The sequence below is a fragment of the Sander lucioperca genome, chromosome 13 (genome assembly GCF_008315115.2).
Source record: "Sander lucioperca isolate FBNREF2018 chromosome 13, SLUC_FBN_1.2, whole genome shotgun sequence".
Classification (NCBI taxonomy): Eukaryota; Metazoa; Chordata; class Actinopteri; order Perciformes; family Percidae; genus Sander; species Sander lucioperca.
The window spans coordinates 16,100,128-16,123,776 of NC_050185.1; the positions used below are offsets into that span (position 1 = coordinate 16,100,128).

The 23,649-nt window shown below is 41.5% G+C and overlaps 2 protein-coding genes across 3 annotated transcripts; one reads left to right on the forward strand and one right to left on the reverse strand.

Annotated features, from left to right (window-relative positions):
- Nucleotides 1-1,378: 1,378 nt before the first annotated feature.
- On the forward strand, nt 1,379-11,404 carry hunk (hormonally up-regulated Neu-associated kinase). Of its 2 annotated transcripts, XR_004894895.1 has the most exons (10): nt 1,379-2,068; nt 4,879-5,171; nt 5,948-6,003; nt 6,373-6,508; nt 6,638-6,765; nt 8,332-8,458; nt 8,587-8,755; nt 8,977-9,139; nt 10,018-10,921; nt 10,953-11,404. XR_004894895.1 is itself a non-coding variant. In XM_031280680.2 (9 exons), the coding sequence occupies exons 1-9, from the start codon at nt 1,829-1,831 to the stop codon at nt 10,764-10,766; spliced, it is 2,061 nt and encodes a 686-aa protein (XP_031136540.1). In that variant the 5' UTR covers nt 1,379-1,828; the 3' UTR covers nt 10,767-11,404. The 2 variants fall into 2 exon arrangements, 1 of the variants encoding a protein (XP_031136540.1); XM_031280680.2 differs by having other exon boundaries at nt 10,018-11,404.
- Nucleotides 11,405-16,896: 5,492 nt separating this feature from the next.
- Nucleotides 16,897-22,973, reverse strand: mis18a (MIS18 kinetochore protein A). Its single transcript, XM_031280918.2, has 5 exons — nt 22,664-22,973; nt 22,301-22,367; nt 21,626-21,748; nt 20,571-20,673; nt 16,897-17,486 (listed from the first exon to the last, which is right to left on the reverse strand). Exons 1-5 carry the CDS (start codon nt 22,956-22,958, stop codon nt 17,406-17,408), a joined length of 669 nt encoding a protein of 222 aa, XP_031136778.2. The 5' UTR covers nt 22,959-22,973; the 3' UTR covers nt 16,897-17,405.
- Between the last annotated feature and the right edge of the window lie 676 nt (nt 22,974-23,649).

Genomic DNA, 23,649 nt, shown 5'->3' on the forward strand with positions numbered 1-23,649 from the left:
TGGTAGGATGCTTCTCATTTAAACCTTTAAACTAGGCCTATATGTGCAACATTTCCAATACTTAAAAGTATACTTTAAATTGAGAATCATAATTTTCAAATTAAATAACTCAGTGACAATACCATTCTGTTTCCCCCCTGAACAGGTCACCTGTATGGATATCCAAGTATCTTTATTTTACAGGATATTGTTTAACTCCAAGGACTAATCCACAGACTACTTGCTTTAGAAATAATTTAAACTAATGAATACATGAAAATGAAGAATAAAAAAGTTCAACAAGAATGCAGTCTCAGACTCTCACTCATGTTTTAAGTATTCGGACTGACTGTAGCCTATGTTCTTGTAGTACGAAATTACTCCAATAGATGGTAGTATACTTGTACTTTTGCTTTCATGTCTGGGTGTCTGGTTTGGTGTCTAGAAAGCATGGTCCAGCAGGCAAGTCAAACTGTATGTGCAGATGTATTATTCTTACTCCTAGGAATCCATACAAGGAATAACAAAACTGAGCACACCTGTATACAATTACATATTGGCTATTGAACTTCATTGTATTGTCAGGTGTTACTGTTATTTTGTCAGCTCCTGTAGGAAAACATATAATATAATCATATTAGGTCAGATTAGCTGAGCTGAAGCCAAATAGCTACAGGAAGAAAAATATGTCTCAAACTGTTGCCCCTCCCTGCAGGTGTTCTCCTCTGAGTGATGAACACCATGTTAATTAGGCCAGTGACACCTCAACAAGCAGGAGGAAGATGCTTCTTTGTCTGCCACATGGTCTACTGGAGTAGCCTACAACTTTCTATTGTTTGCAGAACTCAAGTTCAGCAACAACCAATAACACAGTGAAAAATGTCAATAGATGATTGCACGCCTTACATGAAATTGACCATTTCTCACAGAGTCAAACATTTATTTATGATCATGTATTGCCACTATATGTAACCAACGCCTCTATGTGTAATTAAGGAATTTTACGGATGCGTGGTGCACAGCACACGTGAACATTTGGTACCTTTACGCCCATTCTACCCAAATAAATCTGACAATAAAATCACAACGCAGACAGACATAGGCTACATTTTGTTACAAGAATAAACAAAACATTGAAATATTTGTAGTGACAGTGTTGTTGTCTATCTCTTCCGGCCACACACATATTCTTTGTTCATAGCTGTGTACAATCTGAGCGCACCATACGAAACGGCGGCCAGCGGTACCGGGTGGACTTGTCCCCCTTGTTCTCACATGTGCTCCGCCCGCCTGCGCTGATTGGATTGGAAATTACCCCGGCTACCACCACCGTGTGAGGGCTGTGTGTTTTTCTTTTTTTTCACCCTCACACTAAGTAACGCCCACCCATATGACCGGCAAAGTCAGTTGTTCAAACTGAAAAACACGCTGCCTGCATAGACTATTCAAGAGACGGAGGTCATGGAGCAGGGACGCCGAATAAGAGCCTACCTCTGACTGAGCTACAGATTTTTTTTATTTTTTTTTAAACCCTCACAAGTATTAATACAGGTTGCGTCATTTAATTTTACTTTCCATGATTGAGTTTGACATTTTTTCTGTGTCATGTCAAGCTGATAACACTAATCACGACTCGTCTCGGAATCTGCTGAGTGCGCTCACTGGATGCTTTGGGCGAACAGGTGGCGCAAGCTCCGGTTCGCTTAATTTGTATTAGGGGCAAGACGCAGACGGACCGGAGTTAACGCACCGGACGTTAAGCATTTAATACCCGCCTTAAAGGTGGGAAAGGGACGAGCTGCGTAATTTTCTCCCTTGTTAAAAGGGGACATTTGATAAGGCAGCTGTGATGCCAGTTGCCGACATGGTAGTAGACAACAGCCACGGGTTAGGCCTATATGAGGGCAAAACCCCAAATAGTGCCGGGAATGACAGCATCCTCCCGGCCTCTCTATGCAGTCCTGCGGCGGACATCCTCAAGAACTTTTATCACACCAAACGGGTCGGGAACTATCTGATCGGGAGGAAGCTGGGAGAAGGATCGTTCGCCAAAGTTAGAGAAGGTCTCCATGCGTTGACTGGGGAAAAGGTAAGATTGCGGGGAAATGCAACAGGGTTTGTTTTAATTGTGTGTAGGCCTAATCTATTTTCTTGGCTTTATTTTAATGCATTTTGCGATCCTATAACATGCTATCAGAATTAAAGTGAATTAAAGCCTCGTGATTTCTTGCACTTCACTTTTTTTTTTCTTTTAGAAAACTATCTGAGTTTGTTTTGACTGTAGGCCATAGGATAAGTTTTAACATTTAAGATCCTAAGTGGCATGCAGCATGGTAATGGGGATATGGTGAAATGGTTTCGAATTCCATTTCAGTGGACAGTGTCAGCTGTCACTTGCCTGCAGGTCAACCGATAAACTGCTCACCTGTTCATATTGACAGTTTAGCCATACTTTATGATTTTGCAACGTGTCTAATTAGTTCTTAGCTTTGTCAGAGAAAGTGATTAGCCCTGTTTGCAATGGGGAGCTTTGTTAATGAGCTCATGCGGCACCACCAGCTGTTGAACTCAGCCATACGCACAGCAGGGCTTGTTTTCTAGCCAAGCTCCAGTGGCAATATTTACTTTTCGTGTGTGCCAGAGAGACAAAGAGAGCTGCCTGTCCTTCCCCTAACATGCGTTGGATAACTAGTTGTGCGATCTGTGGCTTTTTATGAACCTCTTCTTTGTCTGCTGGTGGTGATGGTGATCTCACCGCTGTGGGCGCGCGAGCCTGTGATAGGGACAGAGAGGGAAATTGGCCGACCTATGAGAGAGCAGAGCTGCTACTTGCATATTAAATCATGTTGTTGATAAATGGGCTTCAGTCTCATTATGATTCTGCCAGCGCAGGGCTTTGATATGGGCCACCATTGGCCACTGGTTGCCTTTGTTTCTCCAAGCTGTTTTGAGGGGCAGCCAGAACATTTGCATATAGGAAAAAAAATACCCCCTTGTCCTTATGTGTCCCTACATGTAGACCCATGTCTGTTTGTATATGTGTACAACAGAATATGTGCCAGTGAAATGCATATTTATTAATTATTATCTCATCATGTGCCCTAATAATTAATAAATATGCATAATTAATAAATATGCATTTCACTGGGGCCCCCTCCCATTCTGTTTCTGTGAGGGGAAAGCGCTCCACTCCTCTTCCCTCGCCCTCTTTGTTAAGGATGATGCAAACGCTGGCAATCGCACAACCAAGCACAGCACATGCTCTCCCTCTCTTATTCAGGGACCAACAGGCGCTGGGGAGGAGGGGCGGAGGGAAGGGAGTTTATCCAAGCAAAAAGGTAGTCAGGGGGAAAGAAAATAGTACAGGAGGACTTTTTTTTTTAGCATCACTAGAAAGTCAGTTAAGGAAGTGGGGATGAGAGAGAGTGTGTGTGTGTGTGTGTGTGTGTGTGTGTGTGTGTGTGTGTGTGTGTGGTTACAGGCAGGGGGCATGAAAGTGAGGAGAGTTGAGAGATGGAGCTGTCATCAGGGGGCTGGGGAGGTCATATGCATGTGTTTTTGATGTCTGTAACCCACTTTCCCCTCCATACTACCCCCACCTCCTCTTTTTTCTGTCTGAGGGCCGCCTGATAAACAACTGAATCCCCCAGAAGCCCCCTGGCTGGGCACACCCCTCCCCCTCTATATCCCCAACTCCCCCTCCACATATAGATCTGTCTACTGTAAATACAGTGCCCCACCCCCCATACATACCCAACACCCCCTTTCTTATCCACGCTGCCTGGCGTAAACACCATCTACTACTGTATTGTGAAGGCTTGGCTCAACACACACACACACACACACACACACACACACACACACACACACACACACACAGCCATGTTTAATTAGCAGCTGTAGAAAGGTTCTCAGAGGTGAATCAATTATCAGAGATAAAAGGACAAAAGTAAAAAAGAAAGACAAGCTGAAGGACAGAAGAAAGGGAAGACACACACACAACCACTTTGGCCCTCACCATTTCATTAATGGATATGGTGATTAGTTTCACCGGTCATGCTTTTCCATGTCTGTGCGCTCTCCTTGAGATGATTTGCTGTGTATAGTAGCCATGCTCTTGAACTCAGTCTAGACGGAATACAAGGTGATATGGGCAAAGGATGAAATAGAGTAGATGGGTACGTTATTGAATGTAATTACCTACAGAGGGAAGTGTTCTGTGGCTTTTATGAGGAGACTGCAAATTTATTCTCCAATGAGACAACAAGGACAGAGAAACATAGAAAGGCGATGCTAGGATGAGTAATTAAAGAAAAAACTTAACACACCTGCCTGGGAATCTATTCTTCTCAGTCGGTCTGTTGAATCTGCGCCAGAAAATGAGCCCTACTTACTTATCCTTCCCAGGTCTCCTTTCTACATTTGTCGCCGCTCCTCATGTGTGTTTAGTTGCAACTAAACTCTGTGGCAAATGGGGGAATATCAACTGTCCATTTGGCCCTGGCGCCTTCTCAACAGAAAGGGTAATATTTTCTTTTCCCCTAGTTTATGATGGTTCAGTAACTCCTCCAACACACACACATACGCATACCTCCCCCTCCTGTTGCCTCAGGGCCCTATAGCGCCTGGGTTGCCCCACATTGGAAGCAGCTGTGAGGGAAAGGGCAGTGTCGAGTTATGTACCCTGCAATGGAGACTGAGAAGCTTGTCACCTGTTACACTACAAATCTGTGAAAACCTCTCTCCAAGACACAGTAGTGCACTAGTGCTCTATTCGCCATGGGTATAATTCATAATATCAAAGGGGACAAGAGCCAAACTTTAGCTGCCAAGTCAGTGCTTTGTCTAAAATTAGTTCCTCACCTCTTATCTTTCTCCCTCCTGTCTCAATTTCTCCAGGTGGCGGTGAAGGTGATTGACAAGCGAAAGGCCAAGAAGGACTCGTATGTGACCAAGAACCTGCGGCGGGAGGGCCACATCCAGCAGATGATCCGCCACCCTAACATCACGCAGCTGTTGGACATCCTGGAGACAGAGAACAGCTACTACCTGGTGATGGAGCTGTGTCCCGGCGGGAACCTCATGAACCGCATCTATGACAAGAAACGCCTGGATGAGCGGGAGACTCAGAAATACATCCGGCAGTTGGTGCTGGCCGTTGAGCACTTGCACAGGGCAGGCGTGGTGCACAGGTAATAAAATACACTTGAAACAATGCAGAGAGAGAAAAATAAACACAGAGCCCCATACACATTGCTGTCCAATGTTAGAGCAGAATTTGTATAAATGCCTCAGAAAATATTGACAGTTTACCATCCATAGCTGATAGAGCTTTGTGCCATTTATGGGTTAAAGCTGACTTTAAGATCTCGGAGACATGATCCTCTTTCTAAAAGTCTGAGTTAAATCCAAATTGTGCACATAAGTGTTAATCCACAAAACCATATTTGCCATGCTTTAAGCTTTAAAAGGTTTCTAAGGGAGCTGCTAAGAATTATTATAAAAAATAGATTTTTTAATCATAACAGCTGGATTTCCATGCACTGTGCACAGATATTAATCAGTCCAGTGCATTTCTCCTACAAATACTGCTGTACAATCTTATGATAAAATATTTGATTTGATTCGATTCAGGGAAAAAAGCAACACATAAACTCCATCTAAATCAAATTTCAGATATAAACTTCACAAAGCTCTTCCTGGGAATATTCAATTATTTGTTGCTCAGAGCCTGGGAACTACAATTCTATCATGGAGAGATGGCCTATGTAGATAACTGTATAACAGGATTTTTAAGACTAAGGAGGGATCTGGAGGCACACAATAGACCCTGAAAATCCGTCAGCGTGACCCACATTGGGAGGGGCATGTGTGTATGTATTGGGGCTTGCAGGGGGGGTTACCTCTCCTGCTTGTGCATTGTGTGATGATTGTTCTAATGTAAACACTGACACTCTTTGTCTTACAGGGATCTGAAGATAGAAAACCTTCTGTTGGATGAGCAGGACAACATAAAGCTCATAGGTAACTCAAAAGCTCTTACATTTACAGTATCTCGCTCACATCTCTTTCTTTTCCTTGTTCGGTGCAATGCTACTGCTTCTTTTTAATTTCCTGTGAATTAAACATGCAGAAATGCCATTAGTTAATTTAATAAGAAAAGATTTTGTCAGTTGGAGTGGGACATGCAGAGTATCAGAGTGCCCCGCATGTGGTGAAGAGCTAAGAGCAATTAAATGTCCTGTTAAAACCCTTACAAGCTTTCACCTTAGTGCTAATCTGCTTCTGTTTGTGTGTGTAACACTGTGACGGGGCGACTAGTTTAATAAGTGAGCTGAAAAGACAGTAATAAAACCCAGAAACAACACTCACCCCAGTTATTCTGTCCCTCAGATTTTGGCCTCAGTAACTGCGCAGGCATCTTGGGATACTCAGACCCATTCAGCACCCAGTGTGGAAGTCCGGCCTATGCCGCCCCAGAGCTGCTCTCCAGAAAGAAGTACGGGCCGAAGGTGGATGTCTGGTCCATGTGAGTGCATTACTCCTTTTTTTTTTTTCTCAAAATGTAATCAATTGTTGCCAAATATCAACTTAATTAAATACATTTGTTTATTTCACAAGTGCACTCCGAGCTAAAGTGTGTATTTTGATCTTCCAGTGGTGTGAACATGTATGCCATGTTGACTGGGACTCTGCCGTTCACTGTGGAGCCCTTCAGTCTCCGAGCCCTGCACCAGAAGATGGTGGACAAAGAGATGAACCCTCTACCTCCCTCGCTCTCCACAGGTAAACACTAATGCACGCACTAATGTGCAACTATGTGATAAATCATAGATTACAAGGCGTTTCTCTATGGTGAAGAAAAGATTCATCTATCAACTTGTCTACTATGTAGGCTACCATGCCTCAAGATTAAACTGACATGAGATATATATATATATATATATCGTGTAAATAAGATCATTTCAGGTTATGATTGCATGTGAGAGAAAGAATGTTGATGTTCTGGTCTGCCAAGAGATGCAAGAAAGGTCAATAGAAAATACTTAATTATAGGCTGCTCTGATTTGCTGGAATGACAGTAGCCTTCTTTGTTTAGCTTTTTGTCTGGCTATCCAACAGGCTTTAATAAACAAGCTCTCTGACACTCTACTTTTAGAAGCTTTTTTTTTTTTTTTTTTTTAAATGTCACCCAACTAAAAGATTAAATGAGAAGCAAATGGCTAACGAACTTAGGAAATAGCAAAAGTATTATCCAATCAATAAATCAGATGCGTCTTTGTGATTTGAAACTCCTTGATTAAGACTCTTTATTACGGCTCTTTTAAATCTTCTTAAGAGAAAGGCAGCCTTCAGACACCCTGCTTACCTAAAAGTAAGAAAACAGATCAGTGATTCACTGAGAATGTTAACAGTTGATCAGTGCACGCAACAAAGAGAACTCACTGATGCATTGCTGATAAGCATTTCTCAAGAAAGAACTTGGCAGCTTCGGCAGAAATACAATCCTTTTAGTCACCGCCATACTTACCTTTGACACGCACAGTATGCGTATGCCCAAATATAACACTACATATATGAAATCTGATTAGTAATATTTCTGTGTAGCGTAAATTCAAGACCATTAGCGTTTAAGCAGAGAGAAAGGAAACCCTCAACATTTAATAAGTACAAATGCATTAAGAAAACATGTTGGCAGAGTACGAGTAAACAAGTGCACTAACCAAATTGCAATTGTTTGTTCAAAATTAGTAGCCGGTTTTATCTATGTAATTATGTATTGTTATCTAACTTTTCCTGTTAAGTCGCTGGGACTGCATGGAAAAAAAGATTGATTGCCTCAGAGTTTGTCAGAATTCCTGAGAAGGCGGCGTTCTTTTTTTAGACGGGAACAGAGGTGTGTTTATTCTTCGCTGGAAGTAGCTACACTCATACCATATTTGCTACTCCTGTTAAAACAGTGTCACTCTAATACCAGTAATGGATGGCTTAACCCAGTTATGTAAGTAACTAAAAGATGGTGTGTCATCTCATCTGTCTTATAACGGATTGACAGATGATGAGTAGGATGAAGGCCAAGTTTGTTGTGCACTGTGACAGGACCAAGGGATTGTGAAACTTGTACTTCTGCTCCAACTAATCAAAACTAGTTAAGGGGTGTGCTGGATGGCAGAGAAGTGAGGCAATATTAGTATTCAGTCCCATAGTTTTCAACCAAAACAGCAGTCGCATATCTGAAGAAAAATATGTAATGTAAAAACATGTTTCAGTATTGGAAAACTTTCCTCTTATGCAGCAAGTAGAACGTCAGTGGCAGCTTATTCATATTTATTTTCCCTATCTCTGTCTTAGCTGCCATCTGTCTTCTGAAGAAGCTTCTTGAGCCAGATCCCAACAAGCGTCCCAATATCCATCAGGTGATGGCTGATTCCTGGCTACAGCTGGCCAACAAGAACACAGGGGCACCGTACCTCAACAGGTAGAGTTTAAAGATTGCATTTTGCAGCAGTATGTCTTCTAGTTTAGCCTCTTTTTTTTTTTTTTTTTTTACAAACATAGAACTTCTTATTGCATTCAAGCTTTCTCGCTCTGCATTCCTGTGTCCAGGATCCACATTGAGGAAATAAACCACACGGTATTGCTGCATATGACGGAGAAGATGAGCTACAAGCACAGTGAGGTGCTGAGCGCTGTCCTCACCAACCGCGCCTGCCACACTCTTGCTGTCTACTTCCTCCTCAACAAGAAAATGAAGAGACTCTCTAAAGAGTACAGGGTAAGGAAATCCTTGCTAAAACCTGTCCCATGCCATTCTCAATGACAGAGGGCAAAGGAAACACAAGACACACGCTACCTGAATTAATTTTCTGTGTCTAGAAAGGGTTACAAGAGAGCATGAATTATTAGGGGATAATAGGGGATAAAACTGTTTACACAACAACAGGTTTGTCAAATGCTAAGGGTTGTTGTAATGTGTGGTTTGCCCCGTCTGTTTAGGAGATGCAGTTTCAAGAAAATAAGAAAGGAGAAAAGCAGAAAAGCGAATACTTCCAGACCCAGTGGAGGAAGCACGTGGACAAGCTCACTATACCCCCCAAGCAGACGCCCGTCTACCTGGCGGTTGCCAAGGGGCCCAGCAAGGAGAAGAAACACAGAACAGGTGAGGGATCATATGGTGCAGTGCAAAAACGCTTGGTCAGATTTGTAAAAAAGAAAAAGATAAGATACCGTATATTTGTTTTAAAAAGTACCACTTTATTTATTCTATCTATTTTATTTACCTTTATTCATACAGGGTAGGTTGACTGAGCATGCATGTTCTTCACACATACGTAGTTACCCTCATCCATCCATCCATCCATCCATCCATCCATCCATCCAGTTTGTCTGTCCACCCGCCCACCCACCCGCCCACCCGTCCACCCACCCGCCCACCCACCCGCCCACCCACCCACCCACCCACCCACCCACCCTTCCACCCTTCCACCCACCCACCCACCGTTCCACCCACCCATCCAGCAGGGAGGAAACATCCCGGACAAGTTTCCAGTCAATCGTAGGGGCAAACGCACAAACTTTTTAAATTTCATTTATACTACAGAAGTAAGTATATTATTTGGAATTAAACTGAATTGAATCTATTAAACACAGCAGCATTTAGCAAATTCAATTTGAACAAAGAGTGATAGGTAGTCGGAGTATAATAATAAAGTTGCCTTGACTTGAAGAAGAGCTTACAAGTGAAGCCTTAACTCCTTTCCCTCACCTCATTTGCCTGTAAGTGGTATAGAGAAAGCCCATAGGCTGATCCAGATCCTGCATGTCAGGATGAGCTGGTCTTTACACAGAATGTTTACTGTACACCTGCTTGTTACATGCTCTCAGATAATAATTTTGACTGTAAGCGGTATGTCTTCACTGACATGACACATAGAATCTAGACACGCAAGGCACTCACATAATTAAGTTGTACCTGCAGGCGGTTATGCAAAAACCAGTATTTCAGAAATGTAACAGTGCTTCTCATTTCTTCCTCAGGTTTATTGCGTGCCATAACTGGTGGCCATCGTAATTCACCTCTGGCACCACCTGGCACCGTCGCCTCTTCCTCCATGGAATATCTAGAGATCCAACCTCTCTTTTCCAACACCCCTCAGCAACGGAGGCGCTTGGCCACCCTTCCACAAGTCAATACGAGCCCAGAACACAACATACCTGCCCCACCAGCTCCATCACCGATCGGCATGCATTCCTTCGGCTCCCTCTCCAAAGCCGAGCAAATTGAAGACACCCCCGCCTCACCCTGGTACAAGCTGACCAATGGGACTCTGTCCCCGCCGCGCCACGTCTCTGCCTTCCAACCCGACTCCTCTTACTTGAAGAAGGCCACAATCCCCAGTCCTCCCGTCCTCATTGTCAACCCGCAGCCCAAGAAGAGCATCTCGTCAGATTGGGGCGGTTCTTCTGACACCAGCGGCAGCCCTCCCAGCACTGTAGGAAGCCCCCCGGGGAGCTCGGCTTTCAGCCCTCCAAAGTCCGCCTTCAGTCCCCTCAACCCCACCTCAGCATTCAGTCCTCCTTCCAACAGCAGCAGTAGCGATCCCGACAGCCCGACGCACCGCAGCAAGTTCCCCTCGATGGGAATTGGACAGATCCTAAAGAAGAAGGTCCAGCTGCAGCCATTCTCTTTCCGGCCAGAACAGGTCGTTGAGGAAGTGGTGTCCCCGCCTCCCTACCCCATGCAGACTCTCCTCTGTGCTTCAGGTGCACTCAAGACCCTTTGCTGAGGGATACACTACACAAGAAAATGAAAGAAAGACTGAACTCAAGCCCCCTCTCAACATTTTGTTTAAGTTGGAGAGGTCTTCCAGAGCGGCCTTTTGAACTGTGAACTGTCCCTTTATTGCGACTGAGCCACTTTTCAAGACAGACTTGATCATTTAAAAAAGAAAAAAAACGGAGGCAACAAAAGGGGGTTTGAGTGAGAGTATAAAATATTGTATCTCTCGTTACCGCTCTCATTATGTAATAAGAAGTGGTGACGCTAAGAAGATGAGATTTGAAACGGATCCCTGAGCAATGACTAAACCTCGCTATGGCCTAGATCCAGAGTGGACATCCACATGGTACATCATGTATTACACACACACACACACACACACACACACACACACACACACACTGTATTATAGACTGAGTTAAGAGGTACTCTCTTATGTAGTATTGCTGTAACTGGTTACTAATTGAGCCGCAGACTGATTCACACCAGCTAACAGACCCCAACTCTTACCCTAACCCTGATTATGTGTATAAATGTTTTGTCTCTGTGAAAACACTCTCTACGATAGCCTACCCACTGACTTCCAGCCAGCTGGCACTGTATCCTCAATGCTGCCTGGATGAAGAAGCTCACTGCACTATTCTTTAAAACCAAAACCTGAAGAAACAACGGTGTTTACCATCCTTTACCTCACTGTATTATTCATACATTAATGTATAACAGCAGTCGATTGTGAGATGCTTGTGTGGATTTTGCCACCACGTTGCAGTGTCTTGAGCGTTAATGCCATAAGAATCAACACACTGAAATAGAAGTAGGTACCAAGAGATGTCATACTCTCACTTTTTATGGCATTCTCATAAACTATAACTCAACACTAATAATAATTCACAGCTCTAACTTTTTATATACAAGTGTTACATCAACTCTACGACCCATAAGAAAATGTCAGTCTTAGTTATGACTTTCTCACAGCCTGTTCATAGTCACTTTTGAAAAAACTAAATAAAATAGATTGAGCATCAAAACGTATCAATCTCACCAAAGGCTGAGGTATGAAGGTGGAAGGATCACGTACATCCATGAAAATAATTCACTTCCTTTTGTCTTAATGCTGTAGTTTGTGCAATAGTCTTAAGTGTTAACTGCAATGACGAGTATTTGCCAAGAGCTCTCTGAGAGTGATGTGAAAATTGTGCTTGTAAATAACAGTACGACTCCTGTGTTCCTGTCACTTATTCTGTCTGAAGAGATTGTAAAATGTTTATCAACCGGACATTTTCACATCTTAGTTGCTTCATAAAACTATTTGACAAAAAGGCTTCCACAGGCACATGAGGCTTCTCATGTTAAGATACCGTAAAACCTCTTCCTGTCCAAATGAAAAAGTTGCATGCAATGTTTCACGAGTCGTACTGTACTGTCACCATTTTAAATTGTGTCTCTGTCTGTACCTTTTTTTGGTTGACACTGAGATTGATAGACTCGAGGGGGGGTGGGGTGGTCTTTTGTAAGATTTTGTAATGGATGGTTTTCTTTGAGTGTCAAGAGATTTCTATGCTGTATAAAGTATTTTAAAAATTTATACTGAATCCATTATGTGTCTGTCTGGTCTTTAAAATGCATCTACCTACTGTCTGGCTTCATTTTCATTTACTTTGCCTGCACACATGCACAGCTTCTTATTTGCTGAAAAAATATAGAATTAATACACTTGAATAACTATAATTAAGTAATTCCACAGAATCCAACATTCTTGTTAATTTATGTGTAGTTTACAGAGCCTGAGGCGTGTAATTTATTCTTAAAGCTCTCAGCTCCGGGAGCACTTCATGAAATTTGGCCTCTGCTACGGAAGACTCTGTTACTTTACAACCTCAATGTGCCACTTGTCTCACCCTCACATACCATATACATTTCCCACAGGACACCTGTGGTGGGTAAAAAAAAGAAAAACACACCCTTGGAACAGCTGAAGGATCTTTAGGACGGACACACACATACTGTAGTAGACACTAATCTACTCAGCTGTGGCCCCCATCATAAACCTCTTTGGGTGACACTGGCCTGACGAGACAAAGAAGGGGGATCACTAGAGCTCTGAGACAAACACACACATGCACAGGATGACAAAAACAGGGCTGTCAGATTAAACCGGCGTGGCTAAGCTGATAAAAGCCAAGGGGCAAGAGTGGCTCAAAAATGCATTAGAGCTGGAGCCTTTTGTTTATCAAAAACAGGCGGACAGTTGTTCAAAATCCCTAGGCTGTCCGGAGAGACGAACCATAAATACTATGGCTTAACCACAGTGCTGAGCGTAAGGATAGTGTACACTACAGGGCATGTACAGGTAATGCCTGTAATAGGTGTAGATTTTTTGGGGGGAAGCAGTTTCATCTGGAAGCATTACTGGAAGAAATACATACTGATGAGATAAAGACAAAAAAAAAAAATCTTTTTTGTTGACAGATTATTTCAACTTTAATCTGTGTAAACAGGTCAAATTACAATGACGATTCTGTGATAAACAAACACCCATCTTCACCATCCCAGCAAGGGTGGGCAGTTGATTTTTTTTTTTTTTTATCATAATCATATTAGAGGAATTTTAATCATAACTACTCGGTGTCCAAAACAATAGAAAGGAGTTAGTACGTCAGATTTCTCCAGGATTGATTTCAGAAATATTTGGGATGCTAGATGAAAATGCACGATGGATGACTTTCTGTGCCTAAATAAAATATGTATTGTCTTTTGTCCTCATCAAGCCATACATCTTGACAAACTTTAATTTAAATTGAGACTAAAACAAGACAGCAGACATATGCCACATCCTGGAGTCATTTTTGTTTAATTTAATGTTAATGTTTAATTTAATGTTCTTCAGACAGACCTCTGTTTTAATATTCAAATCACTTTTAATGAGAGGCCAAACTGACCACTTACTGTACAGCAGGACTTTTTTCTGTCAATCTGTTCAGGCTTAGATCCTGATGACACTAATACTGTTTTCAGCCCCCTTCTCGTCACACACACACACACACACACACACACACACACACACACACACACACACACACACACACACACACACACACACCAGGGTGTCACTGGGACGAGCCTTTGTGTCTGAGAAAAACAGACGATTAACCTGCTACACAGTGACCAACACACACACACACACACACACGCGCACACACACACACACACACACACACACACACACACACACACACACGAGTTCTGCCTTCCTCAGCAGCTCTCACACATGCAGAACATGAGGAGGAGAGAGTGAGAGACTTCCTGGCAGACACCGGCATACTCAAAGATGTGTGGGGAAATAAACAAGCAGATGTTTCTAATGAAGGAGGCTTTGAGCACTAAGAGGGGATTTGGGTTATTCCGTTAGACGACTGGCCGGCTATCCTGTTTCGATCAGACACAGATGAAGGTGATTAATGAAACGAGAAGGCTGTGCCTTATTAGAGATTTTACGCTTCCGCCCTAGGAGGTGCTGTTAGTAAAAAAGAACTGGGCTACGTTTCCCAAATGCTTTTGACACCAAGATCATTTTACATCCACTGATTCCGCAGATTAATTTAGTAAATTTAACCTCCCAGATTTACTAATTGACCTGTCGTCTAGTCTGTCCGACACAAAGACAAAGATGAGATCAGACTGTCTTAATGACTTTAGATCTAAAAACAAGATTTTGGTGAAGCATTATATCAACCAACCTCACCATGTGAGGAAAAGTAGTGGCGATCAACCAAGTGTCAAAAGTTCAGTTTGGTTCTCTACGTAAATGTTCTTTGAAAGTTTTTTATGTCATATTTTATTATTATATATTTTATTTATATTTAAACATGTACTTGATATATTAAATATATGTGGATAGCATTTACATAAAGGCACCATGTAAATATATTTATATAAAAACATTTTGAATTAACAGCACAGATAAAATATCACTGTATGAGACTGTGATGAAACACAATGGACCTGGGGTTTGGGAAATCCAGAGTTAAACCAGGAATTGGTCATAAACGAGCAATGAGCAACTGGTGGGGTGTGGCTCTTTTGTCAGGGGAAAACCAAATAATATGAAGCTAGGGCAGAAAAAGAAACATGTACTAATTAATCAAATTATGGTTGTTTTTCCATTTTTTAATTGACAAATCCCCAGACACCTCAGGATGTACCTAGTACCAGAAAGAAATCCCTTTCCTCATTGCCCACTTTATTACTGCACCAAAAATGGAACTGCATTTAGGTCTGTTAAACCCCTTATAACAGAAACATTTTCCCTCTCACAAAATAATCCTTTTCATTTTGTGGAAATGAAAACAAACATATTTTGTAAGTTGGCACACAGATGGCACTCCTTGAGATATTTTCTCTCTCAAAAACAAGATCAGAAATTCAATCAAAGAGCAGAGCTCAGCCAATAGGATCTCAGTGTCTGTAGCAACAGCAGCATCAGTTCAAGCAGCCATTGGTCTCATGTTTCACACAGGGAAGGCTGTAATTGGCTGATAGTGTGCCGAGGCTTCATTGCCTCCATGGCAACATTGCTTCCTTATTGCTTGGGGAAGGTGAAAAGGAGGGAAAGAGGGGAGGCGACTTTCACTCAGACACAACCTCTGCATTATTCATCCTTTGTCCCGGAGTGCTTGTAGAATGTGTGTAGATGTACTGACTGATGCATGTGTACGTTTCTAAGTTAGTCTTGGTTTGGGTGGTAATGATTGGTTGAGACTTAAGGGGTGAGTGGGGTGAATCCGGTGCAATAATTGCACTCAGCAGTGCAATGCATCCAGCAACACAATGTCTATATATAAAACAGCTCAAAGGCCATTCGGTGAGCCATTCACAGTGACGCTAACTCCAAACACAACTACTAGCCTTTAAGCTCTAATGCTCTGAATGGAACAACAAACAAACGGGAAAATATTCTCCAAAATGGGTCTGTTACAGTGTGTAACAGCACACATCTGGACAGTTGACTGGTTGGCCGGCTTGCATCATCCACTCTCTATGCAGGATGCATGAAGGCACCTCATTCTTAAGCGAGGACTCTATAAAGACAACACCACCACCCACCACCAGAAATAACAAAAACCATGCCGGCTTGTTTGTTGTTGTTTTGACTTTTTTCCCCAGCAGTTGAAGGAGGGGGAAGGAGAAAGATGGGCAAGGGTGGGGTTAGCAGAGAGAAAAACATCACACAGAGATTAGGGCGTGTGAGGGGGGGGGTTCCCACTCAGGACTCCTCCCCCGTGTATGTGTCTGAGCATGAGCGGGGGATAACGTCTGTTGACAGGCGTGCAGGCCAGCGAGCTGGCTGGCTGTTCCTACGGCAGTGAACGCGATGACGAGATGGCAACAGGCATTCAGCATAGCACGTGCTCTCAGTTGCCATCGCAACCTGCCCTTGGATACAGCATGCTGGTTGGCCGTTTCTAACTGTTGTTGTTCTGTGAGGCTGATGAAACCTTGTGGGTGAGAGAGGGCAAGCGGTACAGCATATAGCCGCTTTCCCGCCTTAGTAGAAAGTGTTGCTAGGCACAGTAGAGGTCAGTTGGTAAACACTCAGCCTTTAAATATAATCACCACCCTGCCTAACACCAAAGACCTTAAACATGTTGTTTAACTCTTAAATCCAATAAATACTTCTAATTAGACAAAGCAGGATGAGCCACTGAGCCCCAAACAATCTTACTGCACAAAGTCAAAGAAAAAACATTTAAAAAGATCATCCTGGTAATTTAAAGTTGTCTTATTTGGTTTGCTCCTTTATATAAAACTGACATAATAAATATTGTAAATTCTAATAAAATATTAGTAATATTAAAATGCATTTTTTTTTTAAATGTCTTTATTACACAAACATACTTAAGACAATAGAAGCTTGTACAACTATGAACAAACAAAACAAACCAGTAATGAGTCAATGTAATAACAAATTAAGAGATGCAAATTGCTGCCCATTTAAGAAAATTCAGGCAATATTTGAAAAAAAAAATAAAATAAAATAAAATAAAAAGACAGAAAAGTCTTTAGATGATTCCTAACTAAAAGAATAGCCAATACTGTGCTTGAGTGTGTCTTTTTCAATCCAAATTCATCAAATGTTGTTCACTTCTGGGCACAACAAGGCGATAAAAAAGCATATATACACATCAATCCTTCAAGGCTCCATGCTTGAGGAACAGAACAAAGAAAAAAAAAAAAAGTGTGTGGAATCGAGTGGCCAGATCAATGCTGCATTTTGCTGAGTTTGCAGCCTGCCTGATGAAATCCTGCACAAATAAACATTCTGCTCACAGCGTACATTCACTCTGCACTGAGACCCACAGAGAAGATGGTGCCATGAGCCACAGGAGCCACGCTGACAACATGATTGATTACATGTGCAGGCAGTCTTTGTTTCACCGTCGGTAATCAGGACAAAGCAGAGTGGAAGCCGTGTGTTTGTGTGTGTGTGTGTGTGCAAGGTGAGGCTCGGACAAAACGTGTGGCTGAGGGAATGTGGTTGAGATGAAACTTAGAGGAGGAAACATTACTGTAAAAGGTACGGGCGAGAAGTCACGTTCAACACCTGGACAAAGCACCCACCCAGACAAAGTGACGTTCTTCATCATCGTCATGCCACATCACATTCCTCCTGAAGGCCAGCATCAATCTCTTCCAGCCTCTGTGCCATGGACATGACCAGCATTTTCATCTGGGAAGGATGGGGTCAGACAGGAGAGATGGGGAAGGTTTTAAAAAAAAAAAAAAGGGCCGGATTGGCATGTGAAGATGAACAGCAAGGGCAGAACAGCAGAAAAATGAGTAAAGAGTAAGGAGTAAGGACAGGTGGGAAATAAAGGGAGCAGCAGAAAGCAGCGAGGAAGAAAGACGGGTGGAGTAAAGACAATAGGAAAAGGGGGAGAATAGTGAGGGAGAATGACGAAACCCAGAAGGGAAGTGATCAGGGTTAGATGGGTATGAAGGGGGGGGGGCAATGGGGGAGAAAAAAAAGGGAGTGGGAGGGGGCGGGGAGACAGGTCAGTGAGTGTACAAGATGAAAAACCCAAACAAGTGTCTACGAGTCAGACAGACAGACAGACAGACATGATACATTAACTATGGCGGCTTCAACAGATAGAGTATAGCTGAGGACAAAGAGTGCAGGGCTGGGTATCGTTGGACATTGTAATACTAGTGACGATACCTGCTGGAACTACTGATACCGAGGGCTTTTTTCACACCTGAAAGTCCGAACCAAGGTTCATGTTTCTGTTTTTTTCATTGATACATTTGATCCGGTAAGTCTCGGTTTCACATTGCAATTACGCAAGCACACAAAAGAACTATATCCTCGTAACCCTTTCGTATCCTTTTTGGGAGTTTTTTTTCTAACTGACCTCTGCTCTCCCCATGCTACCGTAGACTGCTTTGTTGTTTTTCTTTTTTCCAGTTCTGACTGTTACCAATCCTGTTTCAGCAGTTGAGAAGCAAGACATGGAAACTTTACTTAGGTCTCGAGGAACTGCAGTGTTTATTATCAATTATACTTATTTTACCGTTTTTAGAAGAAGAAAAAGAAGAAATAAATTGGTCGGCTGTAAAACTTTCTGATCAACAGCTTTCAATTCAATTTTATTTCTAGTATGAAATCCTAACAAGAGTTATCTCGAGACACTTTACAGATAGAGTAGGTCTAGACCACACTATAATTTACAAAGTCCCAACAATTCCAGTAATTCCCCCAAGAGCAAGCATTAGCAGTGGTGAGGAAAAACTCCCTTTTAGGAAGAAACCTCGGTCAGACTCTTGGTAGGCGGTGTCTGACGGTGCCGGTTGGGGATGTGCTGAACAGTGGCAATAATAATCACAATAAAGATAATGGAACAGTGACTACAAATGGTAGTCGTAGTAGTTCATGTCATAGCAGGGTGTTACAGGATGTAGCGTGGCACAGCAGAGCATGGGTGGACGTAGCAGGACGCAGCCGGACACTGTAGGGCATCACAGAACGTAGGACCACTGTGACAGCTGCAACCAAGATCTTGGTGCCACCCTAATCAAAGGGAATATTCTGGGCGAGAAAAGAAACATAAGGACTCCGGGGAGTAAACTCTCCAGATTTTATAGTGGTACACCCAAAAGTATCAATACCTACATGAGTTGTGGATGGACAAGCCGTTAGAAACCACATAAATTGGAAATGCTATTTCAAAATTTTGTCTAGAAAACTAGACTGCTGGCAAAACAGCTTAGGGCCCGAACTCAAACACAATGGTGACTGAAAGAAATTATAGTAGTTGTCAGTGAAAAAGCCATAAAGATTTATGTTGACAAACGTGATAAAACAGATTTTAATTCTTGACCTAGTCAAAGGCCTTTATAATCTTCATAGAATGTGCCAATGACTAACAATGAATGATGGCTATAAAGCCACCTAAAATTAATACAATCAGCGCGTAACCATAGTCAGATTAGTCTTCAGCCTACCCACACAGCGACTAAACACAGTCGATGACGAGGTGGATTTAAGTGGTAAGAGAATATGAGGTAAGCCTGTTCATTTCATTTTACGGCGCACTCCTTTGTTGGAGTGACACATGGTGTAACAACATTATTATATCAGTGACGTGGGCTTTGTTGGATGAGATGAACTAAAGAGTTGATCCATTCTGAAATGTATTTGTCTTGGAGGTTCACAAAAGTGGCTTCAAAGAGAAAAGATAATTATACATGGAAACTATCAGACAGAAAAAACAACACGGTACTTGGTGTGCCAATACACAGACATGACATCTCCATGAGGAATAAAAGGCACATCTAATGTTCTATTGCTGACATGCAATGTTTTTTTTTTCCTTGTTTATAACCAGTAGTGTTACATAGATTACATCTCATAACACAATGGTCAATTGTCACCTGCAGGAAATTCACTGCCAAATAAAACAAAATGCCATGCATACATCCAGCTATAGTGACAAAGACACTTCATGGGCAAAACATGTTTTTCCTCTAACAAAGATTCCTCAACATGCTCCCCATCACATCTATTGTCCTTGGTGCAAGAGTGTGGGAGGGCTGCCATGTGCTCCGGCACACTAGCACCACCTACTGGTCAATCTGTGGCTGTGTGGATATGTTTTAAACAAAGGATGATTTAGAAGAACTTTGCAAACCACAACACTATTCCAGTGAAAAATGTAAGTACCATCTACATTTTTATAATAACAACAACACTAATGTGTCAAACATTTTTTTCAAAGGGTTTAAAAGTTAAAACCTACAGAAAATTATAAACAGAAATGGATGCTATGATTGATGCGTACTGAAAATATACTTCTTTATTTTAATCTGATCTAAAACGGTATGAGAAAGAAGTCACTTTGCCGGGGATGACACGGTGAGATGAGGTAATGTCTGATATAAACGTCTGCCCGTCACAGGAGTGAGGGCTTCCCAGTACTAAGCTGATGTCATCATTAGTACAACCTGTGCATTGATAATCAATGAGAGAGCTGCTCTAAAGCAATGTGAGAGCACTGTCAGCAACACAATGCAACACAGAGAACAGTGACTCATAACTGGCAATGTGCAGGACAGATCTGTAGTTTTTCTTCAGCCATTTTTACACAACAATACAATTTTAAAGGACTAAACCGAACCTGTGTTTGGAGAGATAGTACATATTGCAGTGAGGTTTTAGGGCAGACTTTCTGCTCAGCGGATGAAACATTTTTCTCACACTGATACAATATCTGAGAAAACCAAAGACAAAGAAAAAGCAGCAGCAGTAATTTACCTCTGTCAGCTGTTGTTCAACAATGCCTCTGTACTCCAGTGTGACTGGCTGCTCTTTGGGGCCCTCTGCTGCCAGCATCTGGCTTGCAGAGCCAAGCACATAGCTGAAAAAGATTCACAGTGTAATAGTAGAGTGCAACAGGGGATGCATGCCATTAACTGCTTTACAACTAGTGGAATTCCATACAATACCCCAACCATAAACACTACCAAATTATAGCTAGACAATGTGTGTCAAGATTAGAGATGGTCCGATACCATTTTTTGCTTCCCGATACCGATTCCGATACCTGAACTTGTGTATCGGCCGATACAGAGTACCAATTCGATACCAGTGTGTCATATATTTTATTATAACAACTGTATACTACTATCCCTGTATGGATGTGATATTATTTCTATCTTTGTTGTCGGTCTGGCTCAGGTTAAACTCTTTGTGAAACATGAACAAACACAAACAATAAATGCCACAGAACTTTCTTTTATTATCCAGTTTGACAGTCAGTTATAATGGAAAAAGAACATAAATAAACTGCTTTAACGTAGATTTTCTTTAGGGCTTTATTACATGGTATCAGATCAGTGCATAAACTCCAGTACTTCCCGATACCGATACCAGCGTTTTAGGCAGTATCGGAGCCGATACCGATACTGGTATCGGAACATCTCTAGTCAAGATAGGATATTTTCCACATCTAAGTAGGCTTTTTATTTCTACATGATTCTACTTGATTATGAGAATACGCTGATGTCATTAAGATTAAATTTGTTAATACCAGTTTATAAATAAGGGTCCGTGTTTTCAAGTTTTAAGACAAAATAGATGCTTATACTCACGTTTTTATATACAGTAAACAAGGCGACAATTTCTGTTCAATTTTCTTCTCACATAATGTAATCTTGTGAAATAACTTCACAGGTACAACATTCTTCACAGTCAACAGTCCAGTTGTGATCATTTCACTCTCTTCAAAAAATGATCTAAATCCCATTAAACAAAATTTACACTGATGTATGTGTCTTTAAACATTCGTGCAATCCCAGCCCTAAACATACCTGTCAATGTCTGCTACATTGAGACAGAATGCAAATCTCTTGTGGTCCAGGTTCTTAGGCGTGGATGCGTAAACCATACCAAGCACAGAGCTGCAGCCTCGACAGAATAGATCCACGATCAGACTGCGAAGAGAAAATTACAGAAGAAAAAAAAGAGAACAGTTTGGCCCATCAGATTTAAGTAAATACATTTATTAAAGTGTTGTACTTCAATACAATTTAGAAGTACTTTTATTTTATATTCCACTACAGTTATCTGACAGCTATAGTCACTAGTTACTTTGCAGATTAAGATTTAACATACAACATTTTACAAAATATGATGCATTCTTATAGATTGAACAACCCAACAAAACATAACGCATTTCAAATGACATCCCTCTATACTAGACTATAAAATAAAGATTAAGCATCGGTTATAATAATCCAATGATATAATATATACTAGTATAGCTCTGACAGGGGCAATCCTGAGGCCTAACGAGCACTTTAATTTTGATACTTTAAGAACATTTTGCTGATATTATTTCTGAACCTTTACTCAGGTAAATATTTGAATGCATAGCTTTTTTTAATGTAATAAGAGTATTTTTATTGTTGTATTGGTATTTTTACTTAAGTAAAAGAATTTGAATACTTAGCTAGCGAATTCACTAATGGGCAGAACCTTCTTACCAGAGAGATCGTTTGCTTGCTTCATGCAGGCGAGAGTCCTCTCCAACCACGACGTTGTCAGTGACCCCTACAACCAAAACATCACAAACGTGTCAGCAGCGTAGTGCAGCCTTCATATTATTGAGATAACGTTAACGTCCATATTTGTAAGTTCCCAACCTCTACAACTGCCTATGAATGCACCATTTTCATACAATTTAAAACTGCAATAACAAGCTTACGTTAGCTAACTTCCAGTTATAAAAAGTGGAAAGATATTGGTGGGGGGGGGAATCACCCAACTGATTTAACTGTAACGTTATATGCAAAATCATTCAGTTTTACCGCTAAATGAAGAAAAGCAAGCAAGCTAAACCTCCTTACGCTTCAGTCGTATTTGGTTTTGGCAGTCTTCACTTCCATCCCAGGACATTGAATCCCCAACAGGCAACTTGCACTTCCCGCAGATGAAGACTACAGGTCCGTCGTCGTCACCGTCCTCCTCCTCTGCTTGGCCAAACAACTTTTCTTCGACGGCGGTGGAGTCTATACTGGACTCAAACGTAGTATTTATACTTTTCTGTCGGCGTTGTAACGACTGTCTCGCCGCCATTTCCACCAAGCTGTTTCGAACTACGCGGGTGGTTGACAGTGAAGAGGAGAACCCTGAAGTATCCATACGACGCAAGATTGTTATTTGTGTGTACTTCCGCTTTCGTCTGTTAGAGAAGGGCCTAGAAAACTAATAACCGTGACACTTGTTTTTCTTTTTTGTCTTAATGTAATCTAATACTTCATTTAAAAAACGGGAGTGAATGAGCGTTTATGTGTCTACATGTAATCAAATATGTTATTTATACTCGGAACATTTCAATGTTTGTTTGTTTTTTATGAACTGGTGGCTTTCAAATTTTTCAAATATGGTCAAGCCAATCCCATCTTTTTGTGACCATCTCTAATCATACAACATGCATCTCCAGGACCTTATATGAACAATTAGAAACATTAGACTACATGATTAACAAACATGATAAAAGAAAGTTATTGATGTTGATTCCTTTTACCCAACTGACCTGGGTAAGTCAACTGATTTATTTAATAAAAATGTATAGGCTACATCTTTTTTGTATTGCTGTTAATGGTTGTGGTTATTCTGTTCCCTTACATTTTCTCCTTCTTTCTTTCTACTTCTTTTTCGTAATAGACCTGTGAGCCATAACTTATGTGGGATATATTGAATTGATTTTATATTTACCCATATTTTAAGTGCTGTAATGATCGATTGATCTTGGTCGAGGAGCAGATGTTTTTCTCTTTCTCTGCTTTGCCAATACAATGAAAATTATTATCACCAAAAAAACAATGATTAT